Consider the following 18616-nt stretch of genomic DNA (forward strand, 5'->3'; position numbering starts at 1 on the left):
CGGGGGGGGTTTGGGGGGGGGGGGGGGAGGGTGCGCGCTATTTGCAAGCAGTCCCAGTCCCAGCAAGAACTCTGTTTTTGCCCTGCCAAGTTGTGAAGCAACTGAAACTATACATGATGAACAAAACCTACAATGTCCTGAAAAGGGAATATGAGTTAAATTGTTAATTCCATGCACCAATGAGGACATACAATCATTAGATCACATTCAAAAAATCATTGATTTGCAGCAAATAGTAATGTGGTCGTAAAAGCATAGTACATGGAACTGTATCAATGAAATTGGCGTGATATCTTGATAGTACAAAATACAAACACGGCTTAAATAGAAACACAGCAAAAATACATGCATAAATTGAACTAGTGCAAGACTTGTTCTTATTTAGCCATCCATCCACAGCCTCATTAATTGACATGCTCGAATCAGAAACTATCATGACATATTCACAAGCTTGCTCATACATGCTCTCAGGTCTAGCACACTTAGCTGCTATTAAAGATTTGTTTCTGCATAGAAATGTATGATAAAAAGTGCTAGACTTCTCAAATATTTGGAAAATCCGAATTCCCTAACAAGTATCCGATTTTATCATCTTCCAAAGTGATTGCTATTTAACTTATGCTCAATTTTAAGCAGGGATTCTCACCGCCAATTACTCCTTGGTCCTCAATTTCCAACTACTGAGAATCCATCATCAAAACAAGCAAGAATATCTCATCTTAAACATCTGTAGAAGGAGAGAACAAGGCCAATACCCTAGATAGCCCCTCAAACTTGGGACAATTTACCAGTTAAACAATCCAACTTAACAAGTGACCAAATAGATACTTCAAATCAACAAAAATGTCTCTTAAACACATGGGTCAGCAAAAACAGACGCGTTAAAATTACTTGCTGATGATAAATGTCGGATCAGTGGATAAGATTATGACACGTGTATGTCCGTTAGTATAAAGGGTATATATGCTCTAGTTTTTGGACGACAGGGGCATCAATGTCCAAAAAGTATGACGGAAGATATTTGCATACCATTTACGATAGTTCGGGGGTATATTTGTCCTTTTATGGTTATTAGGATCCTGTTTGTTAATAGGACCAACCAATTTATTTGTATGTTTTGATCTAAGAAGGTCGAGTTGTAGCCATCTTAATGCAATTTATTATTTTGTGATTGGGTGATCTTCATTAAGCTATGGTTTAGGAGATGTTATTATTAGGTGCTAATTTTTATTCCTCATTTTGGTTGCATGTGAAAGTGAAAATTTTATAAATGTCATATATAAGGCTAGTATTTTCAAGTTATGTCAGTATAATAATACTTTCAAGTTGTAACAATAAAAAATTTCAGTAATATTTTATAAAAAAAAAAGTTTTAAATAGAAAGTATTGAATTCAATCCATTTAGGGTCATTTGGATAGCGAATTTGTATGTGAAGGCTGTTACCCAAACTGATCTGGCTGAAAATTCCCCAGGCGGAAAAAAATACCCACCCTTTGCATCTTATCTCTTTTCCCCTTTGTTTCCAGACAGTGAACTATCACCTTCACCATCACCGAAAAAGAGTCTCACCGGGACGCATCTGATGGTGCTAGCCTTTTGCTTCTTAGTGTTTTCTTTATTTTCATTTTGTCACCAGCAATTTTAGAGGAATGGGGGATTTTTTAGAAGAGAAATCATACATAAAGCTTTTCACGCGCTCAAATGTACGTATAAACGTTACTTTCTATGTCAACGTGAGGTGTGAGGTGCTCATCTGACACACTTTTGTCAAAAAGGGGTGTCAATCTGGTCTCTAGTTAAGTTGGATCGTCTAACAGGCAAATCGTGCAAGTTTGAGGGCCTATCTAGGTATTTGGCCAAAAAAAGGAACATTCTTTTCCCTCCAAACTGGAAAGTACTTTTACATGGTTCAAACATAAGATCTACAGAGACTGATTGATGAATATCAACGAGTCTTAATATCTATGAGCGTTATACAACTTATAAGGTGTAATGCTAATCTTACAACGAAAAATCAAATTAACTAGACAATTCCTTCTTTCTCTGAACTTGCTTCATATGTAAAGTTAATATCTATGAGCTTTATACAATCTATAGGGTGTAAAATTAATCTTACAATGAAAAATCAACTTAATAACAATTCCTTCTTTCTCTGAACTTGCATCATATATAAGAGTTTTAAACATGTGGTCAAGGCAATAAGACATCCACATAGTTCTGACATCAAAATCATCTAGTATATTAACAATCTTAATTCAAGGAAACCAAAAAGTACTTCAACAGCATATCAACAAAGAGCAGACCCAGTGCTCCAGGGCTTGATTGTTGTCAAGCCATCTACATAAATGCAAAAAAATATACCTTCAATCAATTTGATCAAGTGTGTGAGTAGTCTGGACCCTTCTCCTCCTCTCATAGCCAGGATCATCAGTGGGCAACTCGTATCGACAAACTGGACAGGTATTCCTAATCCCAAGCCAAGGCTGAATACAGTCACCATGATACCTATGAGCACATGGTAACTGTCTAGCCTTTTCTCCCAAATTCAACTCATCCTTGCAGATAGCACAAGTAGCATTGTTCTTTTCTAAATCATCTTTACTCACAGCCACAGTTGGAAGGTCTCTAACAACAGTCTTGGAAGCTGGTGGTCTTCCAACAAAACCATTATCGCCCTCTGCAAACTGTCCAAACAATAGCTCATACTCAGTAGTGTAATTGTAATCGTCTTGATCCATATGACGACCGAAATTGAATTCTTCATTTGTAATTTCTGGGTCTGGCTCAAAATTCTGAACATTCAACAGAAACTCCCACTCCAAATTTTCCAACTCTCTTGCTCTATCCTCTGGAGCAGGAGATTCAGATATCTCCTCAACATCTAAGAACATGCTTAGAATCTCTCTCTCATCAACTCTTCCATCAATTTCTTCCCACTCAAAGTCCTCATTCACATCCCTATGATCCTCCAATTGGAAGGAACCCCAACACAGCCGAAGACTCGGGTCATCACTCTCATTGTCACGAATATTCTCATCTTCGTCATCGCCATCAACTTCATCCAGATTGAACAATCTGCCTGAAACGCAGTTGTCATCAGGGTCCCAGTCAGATTCATTATCCACAACCCTCAATCCACTGACAAACTGTTCAGGACCATCACAATCTTCAATATGGAATCCAGAATTATCAGTAACCCCACGAAAACCTAACCCTAGCCCAAAATCAACGTCTAAGCTACTCATTCCCATAAACTCATTTCCTCCAATCAAACCGAAATCGGCCTCCAATTCCGGGTCCGCATGCAGCAAATCAGGGTTCGAAACCACACGGATCAAAGATTGAGATTGCTCGACCCGTTGCTGAAACATATCCATAACAAAGTTTACTTGGTTCTCGCGGTCCATGACGGTGACAACCGAATCAGTTTCTGAAACATCGTCGCTTAAGGCCAAACCAGTCCTCCGACGAGAATACGAAGAGATTTGGGGACGGGAAGCGAAATCGGAGAGATCTGGGGGATCGTAAACATCGAAGTCACCGAAACTGAGAGGCCAGTAAGGAGAAGAGTCGAGGTCCTCTACGACGTCGTTTTCATGTTCGATAACGTCATCTTCGCCGTCGTTGAGGAAATTAAGCAGCGAAATGGAGACCTGAGCCATTGGTGAAGCGGAGAAAATACGTTTTTTTGTGTGTGAAGAAGTGCGTTTTGTGGCTTTTGGTTTCCTTGTATGATGGTTTTCTTGTTAGGTGTGCGTGTATTGAGTAAGCAGTTCATTTTCTTGGCGTGTGAAATTACTCTATTAAAACATCAAAATACCGGTCTGTTTGAAAATTGGAGTGTTTGGTTAAATCATAGTAAATGGTATGGGAAAAATTACAAATAATACTAGTGACATTTAATATTTTAACTATTTTGGAAAATAAATAAAATTAGATTAATTTGATATTTTAAAATTATAATTTATATATTCATAAACTATTCAAAAAATTGTTTTAAAATGTAGATCAAAGTTATTACCAATTGATATTTGCATTTAATCATGTAAGCAATTACTATAGTTATTTCATCATAATTTTTTTTTAAATATGTATATTAACAATGTGAGAATTGCACTATTCAAATCATAAAAAATGCCCTTTTAAAAAACAATCTCTTTACTATAAATTACCCCACTAGTGTCAGCTCAATGATAAAATGACTTGAAGCCTCCATATTTTTAAGGGCCCCATTTTTTAATTAATGAGAACTACAAAGGACATAATATCACATAATCTCTCAGAAATAGTCATCCACACCATTTGATCTTTTTAAGGTATAAATTCATCTAACTTTCTCACACAAATAATAAAACAAAGTGAATTGTTGACCATAATAACGGGGCAATGGGATGTTGTAACACTGGACAATTACTACTAACAGGATGGTAGCAACCTAACGGTGTAGTATCCTTATTTGTAAAATAGTAAGGATTATCAGATTCAAATTTCGAGTCTTGTCAATTGTTTCCACATCGTGTTTGCTTAAATAGATACAAGAACTACCACAACCCTAAATATTATACAACCAAAAACCTCTATAACAAGCAAGTTTGCCCAGTCATTTCAGTCACAAAGGCATCATCTGTCCGCTTTCACCTTTTTCTTTAAGGAATCAAACAAGGATGTATTTGGTTTGTTGTTCGATGACTTTGCAAATGGATTAGAGGGGCGTTGTGCTGTCACCTTGTTGGCTTCTCCATTCTTATCTTGTGCATCTTCCACTTCATTTGCATTTTTCACTTCATCCACCTTGTCCTTTTCATCCTTCACTTTCTTAACATTCTTCATATCAAATGCATTTTTGAATTCCCTTGCCATTTCCAATTTTCTGGCTTTAGCATTTTCTGACTCTACGTTTACATCCTTGATTGGTTCCTCTAGAGGTCGTTTTTTCATATGAGAAGGAGCTAAGGAATTTAGGGATGGAGAATCCTGTGATTCCAATCTTTGGCTGCTTTCAGCCCTAATATGGGACTTGGTTAATGCAGCATGGGCATTAAAGGAGTTATCACCTTTCAACTCAGTAGATGCAGAAATTTTGCCACCAGTTGTTTCTTTATTCATTCTTTCCTGTAGAAATACAATGTAACATGAATAACAAATGTGAAGTAACAAAATGACAGTCATATGCTTCCATGGAGGTCACAGTCCCTACCTCCAATATGGCATTAAAGCGCTCTGCCAAATTTGGCAGTTTCAGTGCTGTAACAAGCTTTATAGCACCTTTGACTGATTTTTCCAAAGCCAGAAGTTTTACGAGTTCTGTAGCTCTCACTAGCTTATCTCCTGATTAGAGAGGGGAGAGAAACCGATATCAGAATTTAATAAAACAGAATGGAAAAGTAGGAAACTGAAGTACTCTAAACTTGCTGCATCCAACTTTGCAGAAAACTGACCATTGCAGCAGGACGCGATGAGCCTCAGGATGCATCGATCAAGAGCAGCTTCAGTATTAAAAGCCTCGTCATCAAGCAAACTGGCGTCCTCACCAGTAGCTTCCATTTCTTCAATTGTGCTCTGAATCTGAATGTAAATCCAGCAAATGGCATATCAACATGAATTTTCACTGATTTTTCTGGAAGCTGCAAGAAAATCTTAAGATACACATACCCGGTGGAGATGCATGTTATTCATTATAAATTCATTCTCCAGGATTTCTGATCCAAGGTCAGATGATGCAAGAGGGAATGAAAGATCCAACAGTGAGAGAATAGGTTTAGGAGTGGCCTGAAAATACAGCCAGAGGATTAGAAAGGTGTTGTCATATATATGGAAGAAAACACAGCAACAAAGCATTATACCTCTGGAAAGGAGTCAGGAGATTTGCAAATGACACAGAACAACTTGCTTGAGTTTAACCCAACAACCCAATAGTTTTCTTCTGACTTCTTCAATTTGCTGGCACTAAAATTTCTAAATTGTAAATGAACAAGATCTGTAACATCAATGCAGTTAGTGGACAAACAGGGAGGTTATTATACCTGAAAAGTGGAAGCCAACTGCCACCATATTGATTAGTAAAGACCCTTAGCACACCCTACATTTGCAGTTAAGCAACCGACTTTGATTAAGCAATCTTAAGAAAAAACAATGGTCTCAGAATTAATGCTCAATGTTTTTCTCACCGTTGAGTCAAAAGAACTGAGATGTCCTTCTTCACTAAAACCAAACCATGACAAACAGGAACCAGGAGTCAATGGAAGTCTTCCTCTGCGAGGTAGTGTTCCAGTACGAATATTGAAGACTCTAAATTCAAGAATCTGTATGGGATTTCAAATAGCTCTATTATCAATAAACCAGCCCACCTCTTCTCCAATCGTCATCAATAGATCAGTCCAAATAATACTTGCATATATTACGTTCGACGAGAAAATCCAAGTTCAGTGAAAGTGAAGAGAAACAGCCACTATATAGCCTTGTTGACATAACGTGAAACAAAATATATTAACAACATGACATGATAATGAACTATACCTGTTCGTTTGAGGGAAGAGGGGAAGATGCATGTGTGACAACAGCAAGTTCATCCTTAAAGCCTGCTGCAGTAACCACTGGTCCATCAAGGGAAAGAATATGCCTCTTGTATTTCAATCCAAACAAAGAAAAAGAACTCTCAGTTATCATTTCCAGAATAATCAAAAGATTTGTTATGACATTTGATATACTCCATCTATTTCAAGATGAGTGTCTTAAGTCTATTTCAGGTGATGCTAAAACAATGGCCATTTTCACAACTTATATAAATAATCAAAAAGTATTGATAAATCAAAAACCAATCCATTATACAATCTGGAAACAACTGTCAAGAAGTAATACAAATTCAAGCTGCACCTCCATTAACTCTATTACAAACAAATGTTACTTTCTTAAAACTGCATGAAATCAAACAAAACAGTTAATCTGAAGCAAAGGGAGATTATTATTGACACAAATGGAAGCAACTTAAAAAACTTAAGGAAACAATATCTGAATATATATACCTGCAGGCCACCCTCTGTGAAGATGCGAAGAAAATTGCAACTAGTAATGGCAGCTACCCAGCCAGTTCCTAGTGCAACTGCTCTTACTTCTTCCTCTTCAAATCGCATTGACCACTGATGTTGCATAAGGAAATCAGAGTTAGTCACTGAAGTAATAAGTTTCATAACACTAGATTCCCAAAACATTTTGGCATACACATACTCCTGATATACACATGGAATGATAGTAAATCACTAACCTCGCTGTTATTTGCCCAGGTACCAAAAGGTCGATACATGAGTGTACTCATATTCTTTTCACCCTTGCATGGATTTGCAAATACACTTCCATTTTCATTTAATGAAGCCATTGTGAACCCAAAATAATCAGTCATTGCAGGGACTCGGGGACCACTGCTTGTGTCATGAAAATCAATCTGCATTGAAGTTGTCATGTTAGCTGAATAACTAATTCATATATAGAACTATAAAACATTGGATAAATTGTCCTCTCAACATTGAATGCACCAAATATTACTAGCTGTTTTCCCCTAGTTAGTTTTGTTGACAAATTGATGATCACAGATTCTAGCCATGAAACAGTTAAAAGACAATCACTTGCGATTGAAGATGGCAGTGGAAACAAGCACAAAGTTCAATTTTGTATAATAAGAACAAAAATAACTAATGAGGGTAGAGTTGTAGGATAGAAATACAGATAGACACACACAAAACAAAACAAGGCACAATACCTCTATGTGAGAGTATCCTTCATGCTCCATCGTGGTTATACTGCCAAGCATGCTGTAACATAGAAAACGCCTTTTGCCAGGCAGCTGCGGAGTCGCGCCTGGCTGAATAGCTTCTTGCATTTTTGCCCCTGTAGAAATTGGCACATCCTTGAACTTATTTCTTTTATTATCTGAACCATCCCTGTGACCATGAGGAGCCTTCTTACGAGGTTCAACTTTTGGAAGTAACTCCAACTCTTCATTTGTGTCCTCTTCCCAATCATCAGTATAACTATGCTGTTTGCGTAATCTTTTTCTGCTGAATGGTTCAGATTCACCTTGACTATCTTCTCCGAGATCACTTAAACTACCAGATACACTGGGGTTTTCTTCCTCTTCATCATAGAAAAGAAGACCATGACCACTTTTAGAACTTAAACCAGGAATATCTTCTGTGGGAGATCTCATTGAAGAAGGTACAGCTGATTCCCAAACCCCATACTTTCCCATGATGTCAATTACTGCCAATGCATTGCCAGTTGGTTTCCACACCATACAAGTTATCCTGTTATCAAATTTCTGCCGATCAATATCTTGTTTCTTATCAACATCCCATATCAAAACCTGTCTATCTAGTCCAGAAGTAGCCATGTACTTTCCATTTGGTGACCAAGACAAAAAGCAAATGGGTTGTACATGATCACCTCTAAGAGAAAACAGTTTTTCTGCAGTGTCTCTGTCGTACATCACCACATCATTTTTCAAGCCAGGAACAGCTAATAGATCCCCATCAGGACTCCAGCTAACTATATTCGTAGAAGAAAAATCAGAACCAATGACAGGAGCTATTCCTTTTAAGACATGAATTGTGTTCCCAGACTGGAGTTCCCAGAGCATAACAGTCCCTATTGAATCAACTGAAGCCAGGTATTCACTTTTGGGATCAAAAGCTATGCCAGTGATGGATCCTCTATGTCCTTTAAGAACTCTTGCGATCGAGCCATCAATGGTATTTATAAGTTTGATGCCTTCATCATCACCAGCAGCTGCCAGCATAGTTCCGGACTTATTGAAAGCAAGCGCCCGTATTGGCAATGTAAATCTAGTAATGTTAGTATCGAACTCCCCAGCTGATGCAAGATCAAGACAACAAACAAATCAAATGACAATCAAAATCAGCAAATCGATGAGCAGCTGGACTAGAAAAACAAATATACCAAATTTGTCACAACTATTCATGTATATGCCTCCATTTCAATCTATATGAGTCTTCCTGTTTCGAGACATTTTGAACTGTTTGATATCATTTCATTAATTCATTTATATTCTAATTTCACAAATTCCAAGAATGAAAATTCATTTAAATTTAAACCTTGATGTGATGTGTTCCCAATCAAAGTTTTCAACCATTACTTTTTTGTTTTTCTTCCACTAACACTAATATGATAAATAAGTCAAATCAACATCTTAAACTCCATGCCATTTCAGAGATTACGATATAAAATAACATGGTGATAATAATTGATAAGGCATTGAAAGAACTATATCTCCAGATCAGTTCTTATAAATAACTAGCAATGATGTCTTGAGCCATTAGATACACAGAGGCAGAAGAGAACCAAATCAAGGAAAAGACTTCAGAAAGCAAAATGAGATCAAGATGATCAGGAAGATATTAAAAAGTTGAGCTATATTTCTACTATTTTCCTTTATTTCTCTTCATCAGTCTTCTTTTATGAAGGGGCAGTGTGGGGCAGGATATGTGGACAACCTTTCTACTTCAAGCAGAAGAAGTAAGGTTGCTAGGAGCTCTCACAGAACTTAATTCGGGAGTAAGCAGAGTTTATTCAAATATTCAGCCCTTAAATTTGCAGTCAAGAAAAAAAAGTTTAAAAGGACAATCTTGTACGTGCCTTGTGAATTAAGACCAAATGCTCCTTTAAATTCTCTTCATATCATACTATGTTAAAATTCTACATTTATTCAGGAGTTAGCAGAGTTTGACATGCGTATTCAGCCTTTAAAATTGTAGTCAGGGAAAAAAGTTTAAAAGGACAATCTTTGTATGTGCCTAATGAATTAAGACCAAATGCAGCCTTAACTTCTCTTCATATCATACTATGTTAAAATTCTTCATCATACTTGGCAGCTGCAAATGTTGGAAAATAAAACAACAGAGCAAGCAAATCAGCTCCTCAAACTAACCGTCTAACCCTGTTGTCCAACCTGATGTTGACCACTAACAAATAATGTGATTCCAAGTCTGAACTCACATGTAGCTCATGAAAGGGTGTCTTAACTATATTATAATCATACTTCAGGAACACAAGTAATTGTCACATACACTATTGCATGGTTAGTGGTTTCCTGAACCAGTGGTCACACAACAGTTGTATGAAGGAACCAACTTATTTGCAGAAAGATTGGCAGTGTTTAGTAAGGATGAATATGGGACAATAATACTGCCAGAATGATTTTAGGAGAATTACTAGTACTATATATCAGTGAATGTAAATCAATATTTTGAAAAGTTTTCAACCAAAGCACCTTAAATTATTACTATAATTGATCATTTGTCCTGAACATTCTTGTTTTGGAAATAGAAGCATGAAAAAACAACACAAAATTCAGGTATAGATATGATATGAAAAACATAACAAGTTACAAAAAATTTCAGAAATATTATGCATGCCACTCAATTTGTTAACTCTAATGGCTCATTTGGTTAGGGAACAAGTTATCCTGGGATTGTTGTCCACATTGGGGATAAAAATAATACTACAATCATGGGATAACTAATATTGGGACAAGTCATCCCGTGATTTTATCCCAACCAAATATGGATAAAACTCGGTCTAAAATTCATCTCGGTTAGTTATCCCGTATAACTCGTATTAAATTAGCCCTAAGTCAGATAGATTTCCTTTTTTGGTCCGTGGCTAATGTGCTACAATGCTTTAATTAGTCAACTTAAAGATTAACTATTCATTTTGCCTCCATCAGGAACAAAACAAGCAAAAACTAAATGAAATAAAACGAACTCCTTGTTCCTAAAATGAAATCACTCTACTTTCCATTTCAATAGTGGACGTAAACTACTTGAGATGAGAGAAAATACCAGGAAATTTGTAGAGTTTGACGGAATGGTCAACAGATCCAGAAGCCAGACAGGTGTAATTAGGGCTGAGAGCCAAAGCGGTGACGCCATCTCTGTGCTGTCGAACAACTTTAGGGGGATTAGCTGGCAAAATAGCATCGTGAATGCAAATTGAAGAATCAGAAGAAGACGCAGTGACGATGTGTTCTCCCTGCTGATCCCATAAAACCGAGCAGAATGACCCGACGCCATTGCTGTTCTTGTGAGCTTCTCTAAGCTTAATGGATCTGATCTTCATTGTCGATTAAAGATTGTTGCTCTCTTCCTTCCTCTGATTTAGATTTTACTTTACTACTGGTTTCGAATGTTAGGGTTTTGGATAAATGTAAAAAACGTTTTGGATCTGGCGGGAAATGGAATTGTGAATTGCGTTAGAGAGAGCGGGAAAGGAGAACAAAATTGGAAATCTATTTGCTTTTTGCGCCATTTTACTGGACCTGATACTGACCCGACAAGAAGTTACTACTTACTAGGTCAAGCCCATTCACAAGCCAATATATCGGTTTAGCTGTTATTGGATCTACAGCCAACCTAGATTGGGCTCTATATAAATTGCCGGGTCAGTTATTTTCTGGGCCGATGCATACATTATTACATATATACGACTTCGACTACCATTAAGTCATACGGCAAGTCTATTCATTTCGAAACAACTTCAGATACGTAAAGCCTATTTTAACACATCATAGCTGAAAGTTAAATATACACAGCTGAAATTTTGCTTGAACTTCAAGCACGTATGACGGGCCATTTCGACCTTAAGGCCACTAAAGCAATCGCTTGGAGCTTCAATTTTTTTGGGGTTCCACCTTTCTCCCAAAGATATGTGTGTGTCTTTGATAAATTTGAAAAGAAATTTTTGGATAAAAATATAATAATTTTTACCTCATTTAATATAAGGATCGTTCTAATAATTGCAAAATAGAATAGTGTTTTATTAATTGTAGCATCCATTCTTATTTGGCTATTTATTTTGTTGTCTCATTTATATTCTGAGGATTATCATGAACCAACATTATTATTCTATATTTGTTGTAAAACTAAAGCAAAATAAGACAAGAAATGTAGAAGATGAAAGCAATAGAAATAGGGAGACAAGAGATGTGAGTTTTTCTTATTATTCCAAGTATTCAAGTGTCAACAATATGAACTCTTATGCCTCTATTTATAGTGTAACATAGAGGCATACAAAAGGTTAGTCATAAACATGACATTAAAATGAATATAATGGGAGAGGTTATGGAAGTGAAAGGTTACAAGAATAATGGTTATAAAGGTGGGGGTTATGGTTATCTTCATAATGGAGAAAAGTAATGGAGTAACTTTTTGATGTCGTAGACATCCACAATATATTATTTTATAACACTCCCCATTGGATATCCATAGATAATATGTCTCGTTAAAACCTTACTAGGAAAAAATTCCGTGGGAAAAAATCCTAGTGGAGGAAAAAGAGTACACATATCTTTTAATACGCTTTGAATGTTGCCTCGTTAAAAACCTTACTAGGAAAAACCAATTGGAATTAAACCATGGTTAAGAAAAAGAGTACAACGCGTATTTTCCTCCCCCTGATAAAAACATTACTTGATATCTTGGAAGCAATGCATTCCAATCTTGTATCACAACTTCTCAAATATTGATGTTGGCAATTTTTTAGTGAATAAGTTTACAAGATTATCACTTGAATGGATCTTTGAACGTCTATCTCACCATTTTATTGAAGATCGTGTGTGAAAAAAACTTCTAGTGAAATATACTTTGTCCGATCTGCTTTGATTGTATCCTCCCTTCAATTGAGCTATATATCATTTTCGTATATGGTGGCTGGAATATCCTTTTCAAAAGAAAATCACATATTTTCTGAATATGATAGGTCATGATTCCAACCAAATACACTCTCGACTTAATTCATAGATCAATATTATTTCTGCATGATTTGAGAAGTGGTTACTAATGTGATTCTTTGAATTTCCAAGATATTGTTGCGTCTCCATATGTAAATATTAGTCCATTTGTGATCAAGCTTTATGCAGATCAAATAAATATTCTTCATCTATATAATCAAATCATTTCTGACTCTCGGATTGATCATTTTAATTTTATTAAAGCTCGTCTTTTCTTCTGAAAGAAAATCACACATCTTCTATGGGTTGAGTCACTTGCTTTGTTAGTTTCTTGCCATAACTTGAATGATACTATGACAATATTTTCACATAACTTTCATTATGTATATCAAATAATCTTCTAGCATTTGCATAACCAACAATCTTTAAGTGCACCAATTGCACTAATACATGACATTTTAAAATCATTTTCATGAGATCAAAAAGATTCTTTCTTTATGTTAAGCATTCTCAAAACCATTGGATACTCAATAGAATTGCTTTAAGACCTTTTAAATCCTTCATTGATTTTCATATAACCTTCATCGTCTAGTTAGACATAATAATCATTCATTATGCATATTTAAGTATTTCATCTATTGTCAGATTGAAACAAGTCTCATTGCATCTACCACTGGAGAATATAACTCCATTTAATAATGTCAGGACTTCTGCGAAAACGCTTTATGCCCCGATGCACAAATCGTTCTTTATATCTTACGGTTATACTTTCGTACAATGATTCATTTGTACCCCACTGACATATATTTTGATCTATGAACTATAAGTTCAAAAACATCACTTTTCTAAGTGAAACAAAATATACTTGAATAGTGCATTTTATTTGGCCAATCATTTATATGTCCACATTATATGACAAATTTGAATTTAAGATCCTCGTAACCATTTATAGCATTGAGTGCTGCATCATATCAAAGATACCGTTGACGGTCATTTTGATATCGATTCAGGTACCTGAACCTTTGCCAATGTTTTATAAAGTGTTATGTCATAGTGCTTTTTCAAAGCACTTACCTCATTATCATGACCATTTTGATAATTTGCTCATCTCTTTCCTCAAGGAATTTTACGTTTGGAATCAATTGGTCTATCACGCTTTTAGCGTACCATAGACTCTGTCCTTCAAGGATTATTTATTGGAACATTTGTAGCTTAATTAAAATATTGGGTCAGCAAATACATCTAGCAAATTATTTGCAACATTTTGCAAATAAATTATCTCTTGAACTTTAGTTGCTAAACATATCTCCCCTTAATGTTAGGAAATCTAACATTTACCCCCAACCTCATTTGGGGATCCATCTTTGTGCATGGTGGATCAATAAATCATATGTGCACAAATCAAATATTTAGATGGAAATTATTTGGTTCCTGACCCTGAACCAATTGTGATGGAAGAACCTTGTGGCTTGATGCATACACATTAAATAAACTCATCTCATACCAAATTTTATTTGAGAGATTTGTTCTCATAATCAATGGTCTAGCTATAATTGGAGGCAAACAATTTCTGCTAAATCAACCAGTATCATCAACATAATTTTATAGTTTGGAATTGTGCTCTTAATTTAACAATTTGAGCAAACAACCTTACAAAAACCAATTTGTAAGTTGATACAAATGCACATGTGACCATACTATAGAAGCATCTATTAAATCATAATAGTAAGCGGTCCACATGGCAGGTGAACGGGACCATATTCACTTTTTTATATGTTCCAAATAATTTCAGGGGATACAATCCCAACCTTAATTAGCTGATACAATGATCATTTTATCATGAGAACAAGCAACACAAGAGAATTCTTGAAGAATCTTTTATTTCTTCAAACATAGTCACATGAATTCTCAATTTATTTTGCATCTCATTTGAATTGGAATAGCCAACCGATTATGCCAATTGATATTTATTCTAGTAACATTTGCATGTGATTCCATCATCATGCCCATATTTGTATACAACAAAAAACGGGAAAATAATGGGTGATCTTATACGTAAATATTTATAACCACTTTGGTTGTAGTAATTTGAAGATATTAAATCTTCCCATAGTTTATAGTCTCAATATAATATATTTTTTTCTTTTCAATTCTTCTGAAACTTAAAAAGTTTCTTTTGAGACTTACTACAATCCCAATATTATGAACAATTTCATTCCTCCGGATAGTAACAAATTATCCCTTTCGGAACTCTCAATTAATTTTGTGTTCTACCACAAATTTCACAACGCCATTCTTATGGTGACCATCTCCTTCAATGAGAAAATTATTATTATTGTCCTGGTAAAAATTATCACATGCAAGATTTATTTCTTGACAACCAATGACAAATTTGTGTTGCCACATAACAATATTTATTTTGGTCATGGCCACAACCTTTATAGGAAAGAATTATTTCTTTCTTTTGTCTATCAATAGTTTAACATACCACAATTTTTGTGTAGTACTTAAAGTATATGACTAAATGACCATTTATGTCAAAATATTTCTTTTCAATCTCTCAAACCTCCCGTAGAGGTGAGATGTAACATTTATCCAACAATACATGAACATGTTATCATCCATAAGAACACAAGTCACATTTTCTTTAAGAAATGGACCATAACCATTTGAACAAGCTCCTTAAGTTTTTATTAGAAACTCATTGTCATGCTTTCGCATTTATCAAATTTATGTGACTCACCTCAACATCACTTTAAGAGGTCAAATGTACCAAATGTACTATCACTTTGTATTCCTTTATTTTGATGGAGGATTTACAAAACTTTTCAAATTAGGTTGAATCAACAACAATGTGCCCAATATCTTTTCATGCCACTTTGATGGATAAAATTACCTTCACATTTGAAGGACCATCTTAAGAACAATGTGCCCAATAACCTTTCATACCACTTCAATGGACAAAATTACCTTCACATTTGAAGGACCCATCTTAAGAACCCCATTAATGTTCTCCTTTTAATTACAACAATGATGATCATTAACATTTTACCACACTCATATTCATACATTCAACCACTTGTCATTTTTCAGACATACTGCTACCACGTTCACATAAGAGAATGGAGCAAATTAATTGGACAAATTTCATGACTTTCAGTCAAAAGTATACAACTTTATGTTAGTCATCATCATATCATCACTATAGTCCATTAGGACTTTAACCCAATGTCTTACCCATATAAAGGCGCATTTGGTCATAAATCAATGAGACTTGAACCCAACTTCTTATTATCATGGTGCGCCGAGACTTTACTCGATGTCTTACCCACTTGGTGCGGTGAAACTTGAATTCACAGTCTTACCCTCAATCAATGTCTTAATAAACAAAATGCATTACCAAAAAATAAATATTGAATACCATTAATATAATCTGAATTTAACTTAAAAATGAACAAAACTAATTAATTAGAACAGCATGCTAGAACCATATAAAAGTCCCAAGTTAAAATAAATTAAAACATTTTAATAGTCCCCTCTCAATATTGTTATGAAGGTTATCATAATTTACTAACCATTTTTAAAATAACCACAAAACAAGCTTTGTTAGTACAAATAATATATAGGATATGAAGTATACCTTGCAACCGAAGAATTACTAGGATAATTCATAAAAATCAAGAAATATCTACCCATTGATTCTTGACAGAGAATGAGCAACTCGTGCTGATAACGTGTTGTAAAACTAAAGCAAAATAAGACAAGAAATATAGAAGATGAAAGCAATAGAAATAAGGAGACAAGAGATGAGAGCTTTTCTTATTATTCCAAGTCTTCAAGTGTTTACAATATGAACCCTTATGCCTCTATTTATAGTGTAACATAGAGACATACAAAAGGTTAGTCATAAACATGACATTAACATGAATATAATGGGGGAGGTTATGTGAGTGAAAGGTTACAAGAATAATGGTTTTAAAGGTGGAGGTTATGGAGGTTATGATTATCTTCATAATGGAGTAAAGTAATGGAGTAACTTTTTGATGTAGTGGACATACACAATATATTATTTTCTAACAATATTTACTTTTTCTTTATTGCCCTTTCCCAACTTTTATTCTCTCATTGAATATTATAAAATCTCTCTAAGTGGTTAAACCTTTCATATTATGCAAAATCTATTGTTGTATATTTATAAAAAGATCAAATTTATTTTTTGGTATCTTCTTTAAATTTCAAGTACTAAAACTAATCACCACTATTTTAATATCACTATATCTACTTATCAAATTCAGCGCAACACTATTTCGATGTCATTATATAAACTTTTCAAATTGTTGAGTCAAGTTTTATTATTCTAACTTTTTTTTAATTTAAAATTTACATTTTTACTTCATAATGTTCGCATATATCCTATCTTTTCGGACCTCATTTGTAGGATTACACTGAATATATTATAATTATTCAATTTATATATGTCAACTAAAAAAATTAAAATCTATCCATGAAGTTTGACTTTAGGCCTCCAAACTTATTAAGACGGTCCTTACCTACGAAAATCAATTTTGCATCAACTTAAGACAAAAAGACCTAAACTTTAAAGAATTTTATATATATTTAAGATTTGTGCAAGTCTAACTTGTGACAAAGCATGTCCAAGGTTTTCTACAAAGCAAGTAAAATGCAAGTTTCCAAAAGGGTTAATTGTTATTGCCAAAAAGTTTGTCATGGCATGAAGTTTAAGTCTGAAGATCGAGGAATCAGCGACACCCACGGTGGTCATGCCAATTGCCTTTAATAGTGCCTTTCATGTGCTACTCTCTTGAAAACCCAAACATATTTTTCCCTTTTCCCAAATCCCAGTGTTTGAAACACCAATAAAGTACTTCACCCCCCAAAACAAGCCTAGAACCCTAATCAAGACTATGAATTCAAGTTATGAATTGATGAGATTAGTTATAACGGGGTAAGTTATGCTAAGATTACTTTTTACGGAGTATTGAATTTGATGTGTTCAAAATAATAAATTTTAAAAATAATTTATTTATTTATAAAAATGCTCTTCATAAATGTGAAAAGTGATGTATAAAAAGGATTCTAGGGAATATTTTTGTCATTTACTATACCATCCAAGGATAGAAATAACCTATCTCCCGGTAGTAATTATTAATCTCGAGATAAGTTATTCCGAACTTGCCAACCAAACAACAAATTAAGCGTCACTATAATTTAATCTCAGAATTATTTGATGTCATCCTTCACACCAAACAACCCTTAATTGTTCAACATCCTTCATCCTAGTATAGTGCAATCAAATTAAATAATTTAAGATTGCTCGTAGTGTAATATACTTCATCCCTCCCCTTTTATATGATCTGATATGATATGGAGTATTAGATCTTAACATTAATCAAATTAACTCTTATAAAATAAAACGTGATAAGTAAAAATGAACGGAAATTAATAAGTTTTACACTGTGTCAACGGGGAATGATGGAGCAGAGAGCAAAAGTTACCTTCACATGAGTTCACACTCTGTCTCGATGCTTTTGTAATCTTCTTAAATATTTTGTTAAAAATTACTTTACAGCTTTTTCTCTAAACATTTAGTCAACGGTCAACTAGCTAGTTTCAACACTCCATCATCCTCGATTTTAGTAATTACATTTTAATTTCAGCTGTAATGTCTGACCATATTAGCACATTTTCATTGTCGATCCCACTAATTAAAATTAATCACCAATCACAATGAATTAAAACATAGTTGATTACTTGTCAGCTTAAACAAACAAAATATGAGTAGTAATCACAGAGTAGAGAACATTGTTTTAGTACACCAAATCAACCTATGTCTAATAATAGTTGTCAATTATTGACTT

The 18616-nt window shown here is 34.7% G+C and overlaps 2 protein-coding genes across 2 annotated transcripts; both read right to left on the reverse strand.

The window, feature by feature from the left end:
* Positions 1–7: 7 nt before the first annotated feature.
* Positions 8–3775, reverse strand: LOC102578405 (uncharacterized). The gene is made up of 2 exons (XM_006345025.2): positions 2363–3775; positions 8–137 (listed from the first exon to the last, which is right to left on the reverse strand). The coding sequence occupies exon 1, from the start codon at positions 3661–3663 to the stop codon at positions 2365–2367; it is 1299 nt and encodes a 432-aa protein (XP_006345087.1). The 5' UTR covers positions 3664–3775; the 3' UTR covers positions 8–137; positions 2363–2364.
* Positions 3776–4437: 662 nt separating this feature from the next.
* Positions 4438–11274, reverse strand: LOC102578746 (WD repeat and HMG-box DNA-binding protein 1). The gene is made up of 12 exons (XM_006345026.2): positions 10852–11274; positions 7755–8863; positions 7263–7439; positions 7024–7137; positions 6518–6622; positions 6169–6303; positions 6025–6080; positions 5845–5947; positions 5654–5770; positions 5440–5566; positions 5199–5329; positions 4438–5113 (listed from the first exon to the last, which is right to left on the reverse strand). The coding sequence occupies exons 1-12, from the start codon at positions 11126–11128 to the stop codon at positions 4622–4624; spliced, it is 2943 nt and encodes a 980-aa protein (XP_006345088.1). The 5' UTR covers positions 11129–11274; the 3' UTR covers positions 4438–4621.
* Positions 11275–18616: the final 7342 nt, after the last annotated feature.

The sequence above is a fragment of the Solanum tuberosum genome, unplaced genomic scaffold (genome assembly GCF_000226075.1).
Source record: "Solanum tuberosum cultivar DM 1-3 516 R44 unplaced genomic scaffold, SolTub_3.0 scf00062, whole genome shotgun sequence".
Classification (NCBI taxonomy): Eukaryota; Viridiplantae; Streptophyta; class Magnoliopsida; order Solanales; family Solanaceae; genus Solanum; species Solanum tuberosum.